The 20,019-nt window shown below is 37.5% G+C and overlaps 1 protein-coding gene across 2 annotated transcripts in view; it reads right to left on the reverse strand.

Moving 5' to 3' along the window:
* Positions 1–609: 609 nt before the first annotated feature.
* Positions 610–20,019, reverse strand: part of HNF4G (hepatocyte nuclear factor 4 gamma) — a 62,247-nt gene continuing 42,837 nt past the window's right edge. For both annotated transcript variants that reach the window (XM_076329525.1, XM_076329524.1), the window contains 9 exons: positions 18,070–18,238; positions 16,341–16,435; positions 12,600–12,706; positions 8,474–8,629; positions 6,180–6,267; positions 3,956–4,108; positions 3,540–3,776; positions 2,933–3,055; positions 610–2,537 (listed from right to left, as the gene is read on the reverse strand). In XM_076329525.1, the coding sequence (XP_076185640.1) occupies positions 2,419–2,537; positions 2,933–3,055; positions 3,540–3,776; positions 3,956–4,108; positions 6,180–6,267; positions 8,474–8,629; positions 12,600–12,706; positions 16,341–16,435; positions 18,070–18,215 (1,224 nt within the window). In that variant the 5' untranslated portion in view covers positions 18,216–18,238 and the 3' untranslated portion in view covers positions 610–2,418. The remainder of the gene's footprint in view (positions 2,538–2,932; positions 3,056–3,539; positions 3,777–3,955; positions 4,109–6,179; positions 6,268–8,473; positions 8,630–12,599; positions 12,707–16,340; positions 16,436–18,069; positions 18,239–20,019) is intronic.

Below are 20,019 nucleotides of genomic sequence, written 5' to 3' on the forward strand. Positions count from 1 at the left end.
AGCGACATGCACTGCGGCCACTCCAACCCCGGCGACATGCACTGCAGCCACTCCAACCCCAGCAACAGGCCCTGCGGCCACTCAGACTCCGGTGACATGCACTTGCACTGCGGCCACTCCAACCCCAGCAACACGCCCTGTGGCTGAACCAAAGAACGAGCCTGTGCCAGTATCAGTCGCCCCTGTACACAAGAAGAAATCTTGGAAGCGGAAGTCAGCTCGTTTAGTAAGGGAGGAAGAAGCTTCTTCTAAAAGGGAACCGGAGGAAGAAGTATACGAGACAGATGACCCTAGAGAAGGACCATCACGAGAACGGGAGGAGGAAAGCCGGCCGCTGATCGGGGAGGAGGAAGAGGAAGAACTCATAAACGAGACAGTGACCACCCGATCTCTATCCCTGAGTGAGCTGCGAGATATACGAAAAGATTTCAGCCGCCGTCCAGGTGAGCATATTGTCACCTGGCTGCTCCGATGCTGGGATAATGGGGATATTAGCAACAACTAAAACACCGGTGTGTTATCAACTTTGTTCTCATCCTAAATCCAAAACACTGTACCAGCTACTAGAAAGGAAATTAACTCTATCCCTGCCGAAACCAGGACAGCAACTTTTAAAAGCCAGAGGTTTAACTACACCATCTTTGGATGCTGTGATTAATGCAGCTGTCTGGTTCAGCATGATCAACATCTCACCTTGCAGAATTTCTGACTCCACTATGTTTTCTCTTTGCAATAGTTCAGCAAACTGCAGTATTTTATTCTCTCTTTTTTTCTCTGTTTCTCTCTTACATGACTTCTGGGAGGAAAGTCTACTTTAAAGTACTAAAGGAAAATCTTTGCTGTCTGGAATAAATAAAATGTACAAAGTGGTGATTTTCTAATGACGTCAGTATTGTATGAACAACAGATCACTTTATATATCATAATAGATCATTTTCACAAATTGTAACTGAGTGAGTATATGCCCAAGTGAGCATGTGTCACAAGGTCTCCCCTTTGTGCAAATCCACAGAGGGTCCAAATCCAGATGGGTTATTATAGACTCCAGACACAAAACTTAGTCAATGTTGGATCCCCCCAGGCTGGAAGGGGAGGAAGAAGAGGAGGAGAAGGGGGCTCGTCACAGTTAAGTCAATTCATCCCAAGCTTCTGAAAACTCTTAAAAATCCAAAGAATGAGTATTTGTTGTGCTGGCTATCTTCTGGCTTGAAATACCATGGCTCAAACCAGGAACATCTGGAGCTGAACTCAGGCACGTCTGCTGCTTCAGTTAGTAGCCACACCTCTCCAGGCACAGAGCTACTACATAACTACGACTACTCTGTAGGCGAAGTTTAGAGTGATTGCTGAAACATGCATTCACCAGCCAGTTAGGCAAATAAACACAATGGCTACATTTACACTAGTAAATCAAACAGTACTAAGTCTATACTCCAGCCCTGAGGTCAAGTGGCATGGTCTGGCCATACTCCTAGTTATACTCTCTGCACCCCTAAAGCGAGGCGGCCATATCCAAAGCGCCTAGTGAAAAGTTTCCTAGACTGGCCTAATTCCCAAAACGTGCCCAGAAATTGTTTGGTAGAGTACTAGTTAGTCCTTACCAAAAAGCATACCAGTCGCTGTTCTAACAATTTAGCAATATAAATGCCTGCACCCATGCCTCGACACTGTCCAATTGACTGATATAGACATTACTGTGTATGCAGATTTTCAAAAGTCCTCAAACATTTTTGCATGTGGCAGGCCCTCTGATTCATACAAATAGGAAAGCGGGGAAGATTCAACTCTTTTATTGAATTTTTACTTGAAAGAGATGGTTCTTCCAAATCAGGATTTTTTTTTAAATTAATTGGGTATTTCTGTCCATTATTTTATCCTTTTTATTTAATACATGTGCTTTGTTTGGTAGACTACTGTTTTATTATTTAAGGAATCTTGGCTTTCGTTTGATTAACCTGCTTTTTCATGTCTACAATTCACAGCTAAATAAGCACTAACCAGCTCTGTCACAATGAAAAAATTATATACACGTCTAAAACAATAATATTAAGACAACAACTAAAACAGGAAATAAAAAATTAATCTGTGCAGTTAAAGGATCTAAAAATAATATCAACCTCTATACATATTTGTCAGACTGCAATGTCCACAGTTACAGTTGTACATGGCAGTCAGAACAGTGAGTATTACTTTCCAAATCATGAGGTGTTTTAAGAAACACCCACAGTAGTGGCTGCTGAGGAAATAATTTCCTTTATTATCCTGAGATTTTAAATGTGCAAGTGTCCTACCAATTTATCTAGTGCATAAAAAGGAAGGAGGGAAGGAAGGAAGGAAGGAAGGAAGGAAGGAAGGAAGGAAGGAAGGAAGGAAGGAAGGAAGGAAGGAAGGAAGAGCAAGACAGACAGAGAAACATTATCACAATGGTTTTTGTTTCAAAATAGATTGCTGTGCAATGACTGAAGCTTGATTTGTAGACATTTTGTATTCTTGCCCAGAGCCTTGAGGAGGGGAAGGTAATGGAGTTTCTGGAGTTGCTGAAAAAGAATATAGAAAGAATTACGTATTTTTATATTCTGGCTGACTCTGCATACACATATACCTACTACTGCCCCCAAAGGAAGTTCTGTTACATTTGGCATGCTGGGTAAATAGGATATTTTAATTACCAGAATTTTTAGTTTATTAAAAATTGTGTATGTGAAACCAATGATACATCAGAATGATGCTGAATTTTTAAACTTAGTTTAAATTCAGGTCAAAGTCTTTCACTTAACACCGTTTATATACATATGTTTTTAATGCACAATTATTTTAATTTAAGAATGATGATGAAATAACTCTATGAGCATTGACAGCCCACCATTCTAATTAATATTTTTAACTGTAACAGTGAAATGTTATGACAGAAGGCTAACTTGCAATTACTTACAAATCTGTTCTGTATGTACAGGAGCAGACATTGAACTTATGAGGATAGTTTGGCCAGTTAATGGATCTTGGGCTAAGTGAGGATGTACTGGATGATGCAGATGACTGGCATCATTAGAAGTACCTGCAAAAACAACATGAGCACATATCAATTCAAAAGAGCATGTTGTTGCCAACGACTTATACTGCAATAATTACATTTCCGTAGAGCAAATATTTTGATTGGCAATTTGAATAATTGCCTCTGGGTATTCATTAAACAATTTAACCAGACTTCAACTGTATTAAGCACTGTTTATTTTCACTGTTTTGACTGCATTGACAGTGGATTTCATTAAATATTTGTAAGGATTCTTCCATCTGCCTAGAGACTTGTGTGTCTAGATACCCAGCAATGACTGAGAAGTACACAGCACAATCTGAGGTTGTAGGACGGTAACAAAATGAGCAGCCAAGACAAGAAGGCTTTAGCTAACAATGATATGACTCAAAGCTCAGCCAGCAAGGCAGTGGTCAAAGTGCTTGCTTACACCATGATTCCCTCAACGTCCCAGTATGCTAAATTCAACATAATACAACACGGTAAATTTAACAAATTATTAGCTTACCTCCCAGTAACATTTCCTGAAGCAAACTGTCAATTTTAACAATTCCAAATAATTTAACCAACTGTATTTGCTCAATCATTTGCCAAGTGATGCTCTGGAGTGTAGGCAGTAGAAGCAGAAGTTCTCCAAATCTTCCTCGGGAGTCATACTGACGGTCATTAATATAATCCTCTAAACTGATTTGGACTTGGAACCGCATGTTCTTAATCTTCATTGGATTACTCAGGCCCTTTGCATCTTAAAAAATAACAAAAACTTAAAGTCAAGGCAGATTATGATTTGGGAGGAGCATCTTACTTTTTTTCATTTTATTCTTTTCCATCCAGCTAGATAACATGAGCAGATGCTACATCAACAAAAATCACTTTCAATATAATCACGTGTACAACAATTGAGAGATATTTTTTAAAAGGTACCTGGATCAAAAAACACAATCGCTTTCAAGCAAGCGTACTCATTGTCATCTATTTGAATTTCCTGGAAGGGTCGAACTAGTTCATCTAGAATCCGATTTGCCACTCGGCTGATCTCTACTTCAGTACTGTTGCGATGGATTATGTAATTGTTGCCTTGGAGAGAAAGAATACCAACATATGGATTGATATAAAGACTTTGATGTAATGTACTAGATGTAGCCCATTTTCAAAAGCACCTTTTATTTTCCTTAATCAAATTGTTTAATATTGTTTTAAGTAATAACTCTCCTTGGTATCATACAAAAGTGTTCTTTGTAAGTACAGTATATGTGCAAAATACAGCTGTCACCCCGTAAATAATCTGTGCATGTAAATATGCCAACATATACAGTTACTGATTAGTCCACAAGACTGAGGTCCATGTTTGAATGCACAAGGATGGAGCAAGTAGGCCTTTATCTTTACATAATAGATAAATATAATGGTAAACTGATCTTAAAAAGTCATCTTCCCCCATTAAAATAATATATCCCAAGCTGAATGATCAGGATATGTCAATGGACAAAGAAGCCTTCTTCCAGAGGAGGCACCGGGAATGCTTCTAACAGATGCTTCTGCTATTCCTAATAAAATTTAGAAGCATCTTAAAATTTTCAGTAAAGAATGAATTTTCCCTGCTCTTTTAATTTTAAATTTTCATTTTGGGGATGTCTCCATCATGGCATCTTAATTCACCTTCTGTCCAGAAATCATCTAACATAAGTGGGAAAGCCACAGAACGTCCAGAAGCCACCAAGCAGTTTTTGAAAGAAAGGCTGATGATTATATCACAAGAGATCCATGCCAAAATGATTCATAAGCTCTGCAGATATCTACCTCCACATATCAGAAATAAGCCTTGGAGCCTCAAATTGTTTCTTCTTTCAGTATATATGCTGATGTTAGTGATGTTGACTATAATTTTCTGCTTATTATTTTCTCCTTATTTGTCCTTATTACCAACTAATCCCAATAAAACTGCAAATATTTCCTTTTTATTTCTGTTAATTTTGTCAGCAAAACTGTATTTAGAGAAAGAACTAGGTTAAGAAGGTAATTGGTATAGTTTTTAATTTGAAAGGATTGCTGGTTAGAGTAGTATCTCCAGAACAAGCCCTTCCTGTCCCTTTAATGTTATGATATGTGTAAAAATAAATTCAAGCTGATTAAGAGCTATGAAAAGGCAGGCCCAAAGAGGAAGGAGAACAAGTGGTGGAAAACCCCCTTATACCACACCACCAGCGAAGAAACTAGTTTGAGTCCACATTCCTCATAGTCTTGCCTCAGATCAAAAATCCTGTCTGAGAAGAGCTACACATTTTCTCACAAAACAGCCCGAGTGCTGCACATGTTTAATGAGACCATTTTTGGCAGGGTGCACTTCAGACTGGCAGAGTACTGTGTCAAACAGCGCTAACAAATGCCTCATCGCATCACTATACACACAGGCACACATCTCATCGTATTACTGTGCCTCTCTGTTGTGTGAACGAAGGGAAGACATGCTTCCACCACGTGACGATGTCCCCTTCCCTAAGGAGCCATTTCAAGTGAACAAGAACACGCTTATGCAGGCGTGACTCCTCACCCTGCCATGTATGCACCCATCTCCCACATGGCAGGGGGCAACAGGCATGCTGTTTACATGATGGCCACGTGGCGACTGTCAAGACAGCAGTGAGAGGGCTCTTGGGAAAGCGAGCTGCAGGGAACAGGCTATCCAATTTCCTAGCCTGTAGGGTCTTCTCTGACCATGTCTGAAGGGCTCTTGGGAAAGCTCCAGAGAAATTATTTTTGTGAAGACCGAAATTAGTACATAGGCCACAGGTTGGCTTTTTCTCTCTTAAGCAAAGGGTTTTTATGGGGTTTTTTTGTTGTTTTGTTCTGTTTTTTTATAGGGCAAAGGTGCAGAAAGGATGCTAATGTAAGGAGACAATTTGCCAGGAACTCCCTTAAGTTGTGGTTTCTGGTATCCAATAAACCTCTAGCTGTATTAACTCACACGAAACTGTCCACCTGCTTTTGCTGGAACAGGGCACGTGACATTATGTCATTAATAGCTATTTAGCATTCACAGAATGCATTGCTTTGACTGTGCCTGAACAGTTGTCCCACTTAAGTGATTACATGGTTGCTAATGTACTATAACATCATCATTGTTAATTAAAACAAAACCAATATTTACCTAAAAGTAAAATGTCCTTATAAGCCATGGACCGTTTTGCTGCTCCAAGCAACAAGTGTTCCCCAGCATGTGCTCTTAGCAGGGCAACCTCAAGAAAAAAACAGCAGACTCATTAGAAGAAAAAGCAGTAAGTTCCAATAAGGGCAAAAGAAATGAGGATGCATATTACCGTGAGTGTATTCAGCTATAGGTACATGTTTAAGACTGTTAAGATTCTAATGTAAAATGTGAAGTGAATGTAAAAACCTTAGCACCGTACTAACAGCACACTATAATTAAATTGTGATCCTCTGTCACTTCTAGCATTTGGTCTAGATTTTAAACACATGGCTCTGCAAAATACTTCTCAATAAATACAATACTTGCATTTATTTCCTAGTGCCTATTCCCTTAACAAAGTTTTCTCTGGAATTTTAAGTTGACACTAAAGACTCTGGTGGGCTGGAAGGAACTGTTACAGTAAATTCGGCACTATCAGTGTTTCATTTTTCTCACCTTGAACCAAAAATTTATGTGGCACTTAAAAGACCTTTTTCCCCAACAAAGCCAGATATGCTAAAATATCCACTACTGTCAACAAGGAAGAAACCTGATTCATACCAGGAAGGCACTTAAAAATGTGGTCATTAGTTTACTCTTTGTCACCTATTTACTTTGTTTTTAATGTCTGCTTGAAACTTCAGCACTGGCCTCTATTTCCTCAAGGAACTCCTCTCTTGGCAAGTAATTCTTTTCTTACGAATCCAAGCCAGTACTTTATGAGTAATGTAAAGGTACACAGAACCTAGGAATACTTAATGTGTTAAGAGTTTTCAGGTTCTCAGTAGAGTTAGCTTATCTGCTCTGGCCTGCTCTATGGTTTGTAAATCAGGCTGATTCCCAGCTCAGGAATCATTTGTTCACAACCAGATGCTTTATTTTATAACTAAATGCACAATGCTCCTTAGAAAGAGGCTATCACAAATGCAAAAGTGGCATTTGTTTTAACTCCCAATACCTTTGTCACTACTATTCTAAGGTACTTAAGGTTCCATAGTATTTTCCAACATGTGCTCTTCAAGCACTGCAGGGGTGTTTTCAGCCTATCTTTCTAAGCTGATACTTTTTTTTTTAAAATACAGACAGGAACTTTTTAATGAGGTCTGATCCCTTCTCTTTTCCTTCATGCCATCTTAACAACAAAAACAGCAATATTTTTGCTTGCTTTTGTTGCCCTTGTGTAACCAATGCATTTAAAATTCTCCTTTCACATGAACAGATTTTTAACTTATTCCAGTATGCTGAGCTTGTGCACACATATCATATTCTGTGGGTCTGCAAAGACATCATTAAGCTCCTATTTTGGGGGGTCTCCTGTGGCCTGAAACACCTCCATATTCCTGAGGAAGAGCATAAGAGGGAAGTAGCTCAGTCTGAGTCTCAAACCCAAGGCTGATCTAACCCTTCTTGCAGGGTTTTGTTAAAAACTGAGAGACTGAAGAGGCAAAAAGGAGGAATTACTCAATTCCACTTTACAGAGTCATTTTCAAGCTGAATCGGATTTTGGTGGCAAGACATCCTGAGTCGTGAATTAACCTCCTTCCCAGGCAGCCGGTGAGAGACTGTTTACTGCAACATGGAGACACTGGTTCTGAGTGTGCCAGCACAACTTACTCTGAAACCCAGTGATATATTAGGATATATTACAGATGTAATGATAGATCAGACCTCTGTCATAAAAAGCCTTAAGAATTTTCAAGGTTTGATGCTTTTTTCCCCCACACTCATTATATACAATATAATTTTAGTACATTGTATTATATGAAGGATTATTTGCTATGGATTGATATCAGTATGTTTAGCATTTGTTTGAGATTCTAATGGCTTTTATTTTTTGCAAGTAGAGAAGACCTGCTTCAAATTAAATAACACGCTGTCTTAAACCATATTATAATGAAAGGTGAACATGAAAGAAATACTCTGCAGGGTCAGAAAAAAGCATGACTTTTTTTACAAGATTTTTTTCATTTTAGCATGTGGCTTGGTATCTCTGCTTCCAAAAGAATACAGAAAGCACAAAACACCGAAAGACATACTGGTTTGCTGCTTCTTTTTGTTAATGTGGTAGAGCCTTATCAATTTCCTCTGTTGTTTTGTGGTGGTGCTATTTCAAAACTTTACAAAATTTTAAGATGGTGGGTCTAGCACCCCGCTCTATTTGATCAGACAAAAAATGAGTGTTTAATCATAACATTTAAATATCACAGAAATAACAGGACAGTAATTAAAGTTCTCTCTTTGGTCTCCTCTTATACCTGGTCATCCAGTGGTAATTCACAGAAGCCTGGAATATATTTAGCCCATTCCACCAGGACCAAAAGTTGTTGCTTCATAGATTCACAGACATCACTAATACCAGCAATTTTCTTAACATTTATGTCAGTGCTAGCACCAGGACTGGAGATTGAGATCTGGCCATAGTGAGAGAAAAAAATTAACAATGTTAAATTTCATATAATTGCATTTTCACTGGTTAACAGCATATTTAAGAAGAAATCACAGCACTAATCATGCATACTCTTGAGAAATTCCTTGACCGTAGGGACCATTAGTCTGCACGTAAACTATAAAATTTTATTTCTCGTTATAACCAGTGTGTATTACAGTATGTTAAAAATTACACTATTCATATCATGATACAATATCTTCTCATTCCAGAATACTATTTTTAAATACACCAGAGCCCTTATTATTTGTAGGGGGGAGGTGGTTTTTCTTATTCCTTTAAAATGGTTGGCATTTACTTCATTTCAGAATAAAAAAAGAGCCCATAGGGGCATGCAGTAACATTAAGGGCAAAGAAAAAGAGAGATAAAGGGGTAGCATGTTCTTCTAGTGAAAAGATAAGTATCATTAACTTCAGAAGGTAAAACAGGGGTTTTTTAGTGCCTGGAGGAGAATGGTTTGTAATGATGAAGCAGCAGTATAGGCAGAGACCTGAGATGTTTCAGAGCAAATGTAAAGGATATGAGTGTGCATTAGACCACCTGCAGTGAACGGTGTTCTGTGAAATAAGAAGAGAGCAATATCTTTCTGGGCCTGAAGCTGGGGCACTTTCACATAATCACTGAGCCAAATCCTGAAATTCTTAATGACTTTTCAAGGAAAGGAACAAAACCAGGCTTGCTCTTAAGCCAGGCAGGAAAGACAACTTAAGATAAAACCAAGCCTGAGAAGAGGTCAGTTTATAGCTGCTATCATACCAGGGAAGAAAAAGAAAAAGAAGAAAGACAAAGAAAAAAGAAAAAAGAAAAAAGAAGAAAAAGAAAAAGAAAAAGAAAAAGAAAAAGAAAAAGAAAAAGAAAAAGAAAAAGAAAAAGAAAAAGAAAAAGAAAAAGAAAAAGAAAAAGAAAAAGAAAAAGAAAAAGAAAAAGAAAAAGAAAAAGAAAAGAAGAAAAAGAAAAAAGAAAAAGAGAAGAAGAAAAAGAAAAAGGAAAAAGAAAAAAGAAGATACAACAACAACAACAACAAAACCCCACCACTGTACAGGGCCTATGAAACTGACTTTCACCTTACATTTTATTACAGAAAGCATACTCAGGAAATTCTGTAGTTTGATTATATTCCCCCACCAAAAAAAAAAAAAAAATTGTTTGATCTTCCAATACTGTCTACCTACAAATTTCAGGATGGTGGATGCTATTTAGGTTGACTCCTACCAGATCCCCTTCATTCCCAGTTCTGTGTTAAAACCCCCAGTGGGTTCTGTGGTGAAACCCTATTATCCTTGGGTCGTCAAAAGGAGCTGCACTTCTGAACTAAAGCTCAGTGCTTCCTACATAATTCAGTAGTCTAAAACACTGAAAACAGCTTAGATATTAATGGCAGTTAACCAGCTGAACAGTTCTCAGGGAAATACAGCAGCTAGGCAAGTGAAAAAATCCTCAGACACATCATTCAAAGGCTATCATGTAGGAAGAAGGTTAGAGGTATTGTCTCTTTGTAGACAGAGCATTTGTGAAATCCCTGCTGTAATCATGAGTCCATTTCTGGCATCTGTTCTACAAAAACGAAGTTGAAAATACTGAATATCATTCAGGTGAAAGCTACCAGAATGATTCAGTCTAGAAAACCTTCAGTACAGAAAGACAGTAAAGAACTTCAATATATTTCATTTTTCCATAAGAGTAAGAGGAGTCTTGATCATGATTCAAAAATACCTACACAGAGAAGAGGGTTCTGATAGCAGGAGGCACTCCGATCTACCAGAAAAAGATACCACCATGCACCAACTAGAAGTTAATTCAAGAAGGTAAAGAACAGGCAGATTGTTTAACCAGTAGACTTACTGACTCATGAACTTAAAACATTGTCCTTCCTTTAATATCTTTTAATCAAAGCTATGCATCTTTATAAATTACATCTTATAGGACAAACTAGAGACTCTGTGCTGAAATTACTTGGTGAGCTTCTGCTGGGGATTCATAGGATGACTCCCATGGAGTTCATTATGAACTCCTAGGGTTGCATCTCTTCACAAGGACATGAAGCTGTGAACTTTCCTTTTTCTATTTATCTATTACTTTAACCTGCCTCTCATTTCCAGGGTGCAACACAGGAGTCGCTGACTTCATAGAATCATAGACCAGCCGAGGTTGGAAGGGACCTCGGAAGACCATCTCATCCAACCTTTTGTGGGAAAGGGAGCCTAGATGAGATTATCTAGCACCCTGTCCAATCGCATCTTGAAAACCTCCAGTGATGGGGACTCCACCACATACCTGGGAAGGTTGTTCCAGTGATTGATTGTTCTCACTGTAAAAAATTTCTTTCTTATATCAAGATGAAACCTCTCCTGGTACAATATGTACCCATTAATGACTTGATGAACATGACAATATAACACTATATCCCTATCATCCTGAGAACCATCAGAGACAAGTGCCTTTAATCCTACAAGATGTCCCTTTCATATTTACACAATCCAGGAAGCCTCTCTTGGGTCTGTAGGAGAAACACTGTACTTGGACAATTTCCCTCTGTAAGGGATCTTCAGGGACAAAATAATTCATCTTCCCTATTTTAATATAAAAATTTTAAAAGGGATGAATGCCACCTTCTTCCTCATTTCACAGCTGAAGGACTTGGCCAATGATTTGTGACACTACCACCTCCTCCAAGTCTCTCCTCAGGACTGAACTCATCTTACAGACCCATTCAATTGAGGGAAAAACAAGGACTTTTAAGACTACTTTTCTGTCATGTTAATGTGACCTCTTGGTCTTTGAGGCCAAGAGTGTATATGCTTGTACATATGCCTGGCATAGTGGGAGCAATTCTCTCCTACTACAACATACCAAATAATAAGTAGAATAAATTTGTGTGTATACACAAGGTGATGTTTTAGGCCAGGAATCTACTGGCTGAAAAGAACTTTGTGGCAGGAAAGGCTGAGGATGTGATTCTGTTTAAGACAGCTCTTATTCCTGAATTGTATATACCAGTTGGAAATGATTAAGGGAGTAACACAAAAAAAGCACAATAAGCAAGTTCAAAGAATTACTAAGGAGGTAAAAATAGGTATATTTTTCATACTGTATAGGTATGAAAGGTAAGAAAGTCCATTATGTTCATCTAGTCTGCCCAGACATGCAATATGTGCCAAAGACTATCACCCAGTAATTCCTGCATCAATTCTTTACAGACAGTTCCACCCTAAGAGAGATGCTGATAAAGGATGAGATTACAAAACATTTGGGGATGTATAAATCAGTCAGCATGAAATCATAAAGGTTGCAGTTAAATTCTAAGTAAGTTAGTAAGAGGTGCAAGAATGCAGAATCAATGACTGTGATTTATCTGAGGTGCAGGAAAGGACTGGAGACTTCCATTCAGCAATTGATTGGATAGGGAAAAAAAAAAAAGGAAAATGAAGTTCAGATGAGACAAAGAAAATTTAAAAGTGAGATGTGAATAGACTCTGCTGTTGGAACACTTCTGTTTGCCTTATATATAATGTCGAAGGATATTAAAAATGGGATTTTCAAAAGAATGTAAGGAAATGAGTGTCCACACCCCTTTGAATGTAATGGCTTTGGACAATTTTTTCCTTAATGTTTCATGGGAAAGCCAGCCTCAAAGATAGATAGATGCCACCAGCTGCCTGAGACAGCAACTGATTTAAAAGCAGCAAGAACCATAAAGCTTTATTAAGAAAGGTGCCTAGGACATATTGTCCTGGACAAAGTAGAATTTTTTTTTATTGACTTTGCTTTAAGAATGTGTTCTATTACTCATTCTTTCATTGGGAAGAGGAAGCTGGGTGCATTTTGGAAGTGGAAAAAAGTAATCTCAATAATTATATTTAATACAATAAGAAACTGGAAAGTATTTAACTTTAGAGAAAAAGTCATCAAATAATTTTGTGGTAGATCTCAGTACCTGACGGGAGAGTGTCTCAGCTTGTGACAATGTGCTAATAGAGGGAATGTTGCAGCCATCAAAGGTGTTTCTTCTCGTACTTATCCTGTCCCGTTCATTTTGTACGGCTGGAAAAGAATAATCACCTCATTTATTGAGTAGTAGACATTGCCACATAATATCATTTCAGAAGTTTACTAGATAACTATAAGAATCAAAAGGTATGACATTCAAAAAAGACCTTGTGCTTTTTGCTCTGAGTAATGAGGACGGATGACAATATATGTTTATGGTCTTTGTATACCATTTGCCTGTAAAAACTATGTATAACTAATTGTAGATAGATACTGAATTATCAGCACTTTTGTGACTGGCTTTATTACAGTAAAACCTCTTTCTTCCTTTGAACTTGAACACATGCTGTCGTTTTGTTACTTTAACCAATTTAATAAGTGAGGCTTTATGATAATGGTAGAAATGGACGTCTCCAGACTGCTGAACAGGTCAAGAGGTACAGCACCACCACTCACAAAATGTTTCAGTCAGAGGGAGTGTGAAAGCCCTACTCCTGCTCTCCTGTGAGAAACGCTGAAACAGGAATGAATCATGAACTCAAGCCACTGGTAAGATAATATTGAAACTTAAATCTCATGCTCCTCCTCAGTGACATTGCACTCCTAGCCAGTTTACAGAACCTTAACTAAGTTAAAAAAAAAAAAAAAGCACCAAAAAAGTTTCAGGCTAGTAAGTTTCGTCTCATGGTGTCCAAAAAAAGGCAGTTGAAAGGGCTTTGGATAAGGAATCCTTAATCAGTGCATGCAAGACTTATGAAGCAACACGGCTTACTTTTGAATTGAAGGAAGAAGAAAAAATAAAACTGTCAATCAGATTTTTCTAAAACCTAGATCATGTCCAAGGTTAGGCCAAGGAGAAAAGAAAAGAAAAAAAAAATTGTGCTGATCAAAATCTTTTTATTGCACAAGGAATCTCATCATCTTTTAAGAGCAGCAGCTTTATTTCCAAAGATATGTTTGCTATTTTGTGGGAAACAATCTGCATTACAGAATTTAGGAGTAGTACCAAAGGCTTCAATAAAATAATAAAATATTCTATACACTGAATAGTTTTCAGGGTTTATCTGAACAATGCACATAGTTTATTCCAGAGGTGTACTAACTTTTTGCCAAGGACACTCACTGATGGGCCTTTTATTAAGGTCACAGTAAGAAATGTTGTGCAGTGATAAACACAAAGTGCTAAATGTTCATGTAGACAGGAAACAAAAAATATAACCTTTTTTAAAAGAATGGAGAAAAAAACATTCACTGAATGTCAGCAGCTTAAGTGCTACATAGATAATTAAAATAAGGTCAGCGCTGATTAGTATTAGAAAAATAGTAAGTTATTCTGACAATCACTAGTGAAAGTCACTGGTGGAGCACTTTGAGAATCATAGGGAAATGCTTCAATTTTCTCCTGCATATGCACAATTTTGGATTATTAGACCGGACTGTCTGTCTTGGTAAGGCCTTTTTGTCAGTTCAGGCTAAAACTGCCTTAAACAGAGACTCCATGAGGAAGAGGGAATATTTGCTCAAAGAGGGCTTGTATAGCTTTTACCAGCTGAAGCCTTCGGCCTGAAGAAAAGAAAGCGATTTGCTAGAAACAAGCTGAGAAACTATCATATAGACTATGCTATAAGACATCCCCTGACGGCGTAGAGAGGTACATAACAACACACAAGCAGTGAAATTTACAGTTCAGCGTTTTGAATTATTTTAGCACTGGGAAGCCTTGAATAAACATGGCTCAGACGCAATGAAAAATGAAAGTTTTATAGGTAGTGGGACCAGAAGAGGCAGAGCAGTGTAAATTAGGTTAAAAGTTTCGTGCAGGATATATCTCCACTTCATAAATATGAGTGAGCAGCGTGCCTCATGGCGATGTCGGCTAGCCATGCACCTGGCTGCATTAGCATGTTGAGGGAAGTGATTATTTCTCTGTTTTAGGCTCCCCAGTACACGAAAGACATTGGAAAACTGGGCAGTGTCTGGAAAACTGGGCAGTGTCCAGCAGAGGGCTATGGAGATGTAACCCACAAGAGACACAAGGTGAAGCATAGAGAGGCGTCTTTGTTTATGTAGAAAAGAGAGGACCAAGGCAGAGGTGGGGGTCGTAATTTCTGTAGTTTACAGAAAACAGAGCCAGATTCTTTTCAGATGCACAGTGAAAGGACAAGAGGCAATGGACACTACCCTAATTGCAGTAAGACACATTCCAATTAGATATAAGGAAAAAACTCTTCCCAGTGAGGGTGGTCAAGCACTGGAAGAAGTTGCCAAGAGAGGTTGTGGAATCTCCCCTCTCAAGGACTGTATAAACCTGGCTGGACAGGGTCCCAAGCACCCTGACTGAACCTAGAAGTTATCCTTGCTTTAAATGGGGGCCTGGACTAGATGACTTCCAGATGTCCCTTCTGAGCTAAACTGTTCTTTAATTCCAGGTTTTGAAAGTCTGTGAGCCTCTGCTTTTTGCAAAACTTTTAGGGCTGCTGTGGACACACAGGTCTTCCCTTTTCTTCATGTCAGATTGATAATATATTTACAATAGGTTACTGATTTTAGTGGCTCAAATTCCAAAACGCTAAACTGTGTTCAAGGAGATCCACAAGAACTATTTCATACATACATAGTGTAACGCTGTTTAGAATATCCCCATCCAGCTGCAAGGAGAAAATCCATTTTATCTCATACCAAAACTTGATCATTAGCAGAGTAGTACTATAGTATAGATAAATAAGAGCATAAAGAAACAGCTTCCTTTATCTTAGGAAAGCTATGTATAGCCTAAAAATATTATAGACTAGTTACAGTACAGGAGAACTGCGCACTTCACGTTGCAGACTGGCCTTCAGGCAGATACGCCATGCTCCCAACAAAACAGGTGGCAAAGTTTGTAATGAAAGAACCATTTCTGAGTGCTTATTTGAACCAGATCAGGATGCCTTTTACCTCTACATCATAACTGCCAGTGAAGCAACAGTCCCAACAACCCAATACAAAAATCCTCTGATATTCCCACTGCCTTTCTTTTGCTATTGCTCTGCTCTTGCGGTCATCCTCCTTTGACAGGAGGATCGCTGTGACACCCATGTTTCTTCATGTCTGGCATGTGAGATGCGTAACAATCTTCCCATATTAAGCCCTAATGAGATTAGAAATTTTTTCAATTAATGTGGACACTCCACTGACAGCTTACACTACTGTTCTCACCACTACTTTTTCTCTGAACTTCACACTCCTTCCTCTGGCTTAAATGCTTCAAACATTTAAATTTAAGGGAAGAACCAGTAAATTGGCACTCTCATTACTTAGGTAGGGTAGAAACAAAATCCGAGATAGAGATTTTATTGCTCAAATTTGGTAAAAATTAGAATTAATATCTCACACTGAACTTTTCCAGGATATGGGTCAACACTTCGAAATCAATGAATTTTGGTGCCAGGATTCATGGATTAACCAGTTGCAAATTCACTTCAAACCCATAGATTTGTTAATGCTCAAAGTGTTAGAACTGCTTACCCACCTGACAATTAGATGACACATATTTCACCTCAATATAAATGCACTTCTCCATCATTATAGGCATTATAGCAGACTCTCCATTGAATTATTCTGCCAGAGTTTTTTAGAATTTTATTACATTTTAAAACTAATTCAGATTATTTCTCTTTGTATATCAAATAATAAATGATTCTATTACCTTCTTTTTTCATTCCTGCTCGAAAACACTTTTTTAAACGACAATATCTGCATTGATTCCTTTTGTCCTTGTCAACAATACATTGCCGGTTGAATCTATCAGAGACAAGAAAAGGTAAATGTATAAAGCATTAATAAAGCAGCACCCTTTTTCTTCTGCATGAAGAAAAAAAAAACAAACCAACTAATCTGGCTTGTCAGAACAATGTCTATAACCACAGACTTCCTTCTTCCGTTGTTTTTTTTTAAAATTATTTTTTATTAATCAGTCTTGAGAGGTGTTTCATACCTGCTTAGTTTGCAGGAAAATATGTGTGTGCATAGACACATATATGCATTGGAATGGGCAAGTGTGGAAAATTTTGCAGTTATGTGCATCATTTACACCTCAGTTTATTCGTGAGATATGTCAGTAACTGGCTGTGTTAAATGGCGGTGGGGGAAAAAAAGAAGAAAAACTACAAATAGAAAAAGGAAAGGACAATCAAGGAAAATGCCAAGTGTCACTGGCATGGAGGAGCCCTTAGCTGCAAAACCAGTACCCTTGGCTGGCAAAGTTGACTCCTTCTGGGAGATATCAATGAACAAGCTACCTGTTGTATCATTACAGATGACAACCTAAACAGGAAACGGAAGGAAAATTTTCTAACACCACAATGAAATAAAGACATGAGGAAACACACAGAGCGTGACGCTGCAAGAAGGCTTACCCAAGCTCTCATGCACAACTACAGGTGTGCCTAAGGGGAATGTATATAAGCCCAATCCCCCCACCACTGTTTGCTTCTGCCTTTTTGCTGTGCATGTGTTTGTTAGATAAATAGATCTAGGTTTTGCAGAGCTCTTCTTGAAATCACTTATATAAGCTCTTGTCACACCACTTTAGGGGTATGTCTATGCTATATCACCGTGGTATGTCTATAAGGGAGAGATTTCCCTGTAAGAGTATTAAGCAACCAAGGAAGAATGTAGCAAACATTTTCAGTAACAAGCCATTCTTACAGAAAGTTCTCTCCTTTAGTGATTCGCCTAAACTCACAGAGTTTTCCGTATATTCTGTGCATGGCTTAAAACTGACATTTTATGGACTTGTGCATGCACAGAGCACTTTGTCAAACATGGTGCACAGACCTGCAGTGTGATAATTTGGGCAGCCAGACATGTGGAAATTAGCAGGTTGCCCTTCAGACTGACGGGGACAAAACGGTCACTCAAAAGAGCAGTGTGTCACCCAAAGTGGGAAGATGTGCAGATGTGCTTGTACAGCCCTTAAAATAAGACTATAAATCTTAGACTTTCTATTCAGAAACTGCCTTCATAAGAAAAAAAAATTGAAAAGAATTTTTAGAAAACAGTTAAGAATTACACTTTTCACATTGCCAGTGAAAATACGAGTATTTTTCCTTTTTTTTTTTTTCAGGAGAAGACCTTTGTAATCATAAATAAAAGAGTGAAACAACTCTTGAATGATGTAATGATGTCAACAATATCAACAGACATCTGGAATGTAGTATCTGGAATGTGTAATATCAAGTAGTCTTGAATAAAAGACATTTTTTCCAATCGTAAGAATATACCACAAACCACATGCTCATCAAAAATGCTGGTTAGAATTCCTTAAAAAAAAGCTGAAAATACCCTGACATAGTTCTAAAAAGTCTGAAAAGCTCTGAATGTAATTTTTCCTTAAATTCATTAATTTAGTGCCTCTAGGCAAACTTTTGAAATACCTGCATGTATAGACGTGATTTTTCCGTATGCTGCGTCTAAAGAATCCCTTGCATCCATCACAGCTGGAAGCACCGTAATGTTTTCCGGTCGCTCGGTCTCCACATATTGCACAGAGACTACTGACCCCGTTGTCAGCAGCATTCATGTTGACAGCTTCTCCTAAACTGTCTGAGGAGAGGCAAGAACAACATACATAGTTATGGACAAGATTTTCAACAACCACTCCATGAACAATTTGTACTTAAATGGAGGCTTTTTCTGGCCTTTTCTCTTTTAATTGCCACTTACTATTTATATAGCATGGCGCATCTGATTACATCTGGTTTTTATTCAGGTGAACACTTTCAACGTTACAGAGATGTTAACAGAATTTATGAAGTTTGCAACAACAAATAATTTTGTTCTGAACTCTTTCCAGCTGAAAAGGGTTAAAAATTAAAGTGTAACTCTGCATGTATAATTACATATACATTCTTAGTAACATGAAGAGGAACTTTGGCACAGAGCAGTGTTGCCTAGTTAGCTGGCAAAGATCTCATATATCAGTTCTCATAGGAGCTGGCAATAACTGGCAACTATCATACAAAGATACAACTGCATATGTGACATTAAAAAAAAAAAAAGACAATTCAGTTTTTGCACAACACAATGAAAAAAAAAATGCTTGCTAAGAGGACTGTCTAAGTGTTATTTCCTTGAACAAATTTTCCAAAGGAATATTGGTGCAGACTTTACTTGCGCAAGAGAATATTAGCTACATGATTAACAATTAGTCACTGAATATGGTGAACAATACTGCAGAAATTCACCTGAAATCAAAACAGACATATTTATTCTTCTTTGCGTCACAATGTTTAACAGACATGTTCAAAGAAATAATTGCAAAATAACTTTTTCTGTTACGCTTCTGGTTTGACGAAAGGAAAGCTGTTTGCAATATGCCCTAAACATCTGTAGTTGTTCAGTCAGGGAGACGAAAGAGTGCCACATTAATTAGTTATTCAAACATGCATTCAAAAGTCAGGTACATGAGTTCATGAACAGTGGACAGGTTGAAAAGTAAAACTGTTAACATTGATACATATTATTATTCATATCATACTAGATCCAACTGAAATGTATTACACAAATATATTATAAAATTTCCATTGTGTCCCGAAGAGTTTACAATTTAAACAGAGTTCCTTAGACAAAGAGAGAAGAAGGAACTTTTTTTTCTGTTTTACAGAGACATAATTGATAGGAATTATATTAAAAATTGATTTAAAAAAATGAAATCTTAAAGGTAAGAATTCAGTTCTGTAAAGATTTTATTTTAAAAATAGGTTTGTCATGACTGGAAAATTATTTTTTTAAATGGATTATAGAATTACTTTAGCTAGAAAAATATAAAACCTTTCTTTTGGAGTTTTGTAATTTTGCATCATAATGATACAGCAGAATAATTAAAAATATAATATTTAAATTTAATGATTAAATATTTCATAGCAATATAAGTTGTGTGTATATATATAAGGATATACTTATTTTCCTTGGTATTATTCTGAAACAAAATGTCTGGGAAATTGACCTGATTTTCCAAAATTCTTTGATTTCAACAGAACTGCATAATCTGCCTGAATGTGGCTTGTTAAACTTCTCTGAATGTTTCTAATTAATTTAGACAGCTAGAAAAGACACGTAGGAAGGTTCAGAAGAGGCAGCTTTCAGTTTCAGACTAGCACTGTAGCTACAAGTCAAAGTTTTTATAAATTCTATAAGAAAATACTTAGGCTAAACTCAAAGCAAACTCTAAACAGAAAAAGGCTACACCTATTAACTAATAATTGTCAAACGAATCACTTACAGTGAATAATTTAACTAGCTCTATCACCAACACATAATGCAACACAGCATAACCTCCCTAATCTGCTTTCCCATTTTATGTAACATTAACAGATCCGAAAGGG

The sequence above is a fragment of the Aptenodytes patagonicus genome, chromosome 2 (assembly GCF_965638725.1).
Source record: "Aptenodytes patagonicus chromosome 2, bAptPat1.pri.cur, whole genome shotgun sequence".
Classification (NCBI taxonomy): domain Eukaryota; kingdom Metazoa; phylum Chordata; class Aves; order Sphenisciformes; family Spheniscidae; genus Aptenodytes; species Aptenodytes patagonicus.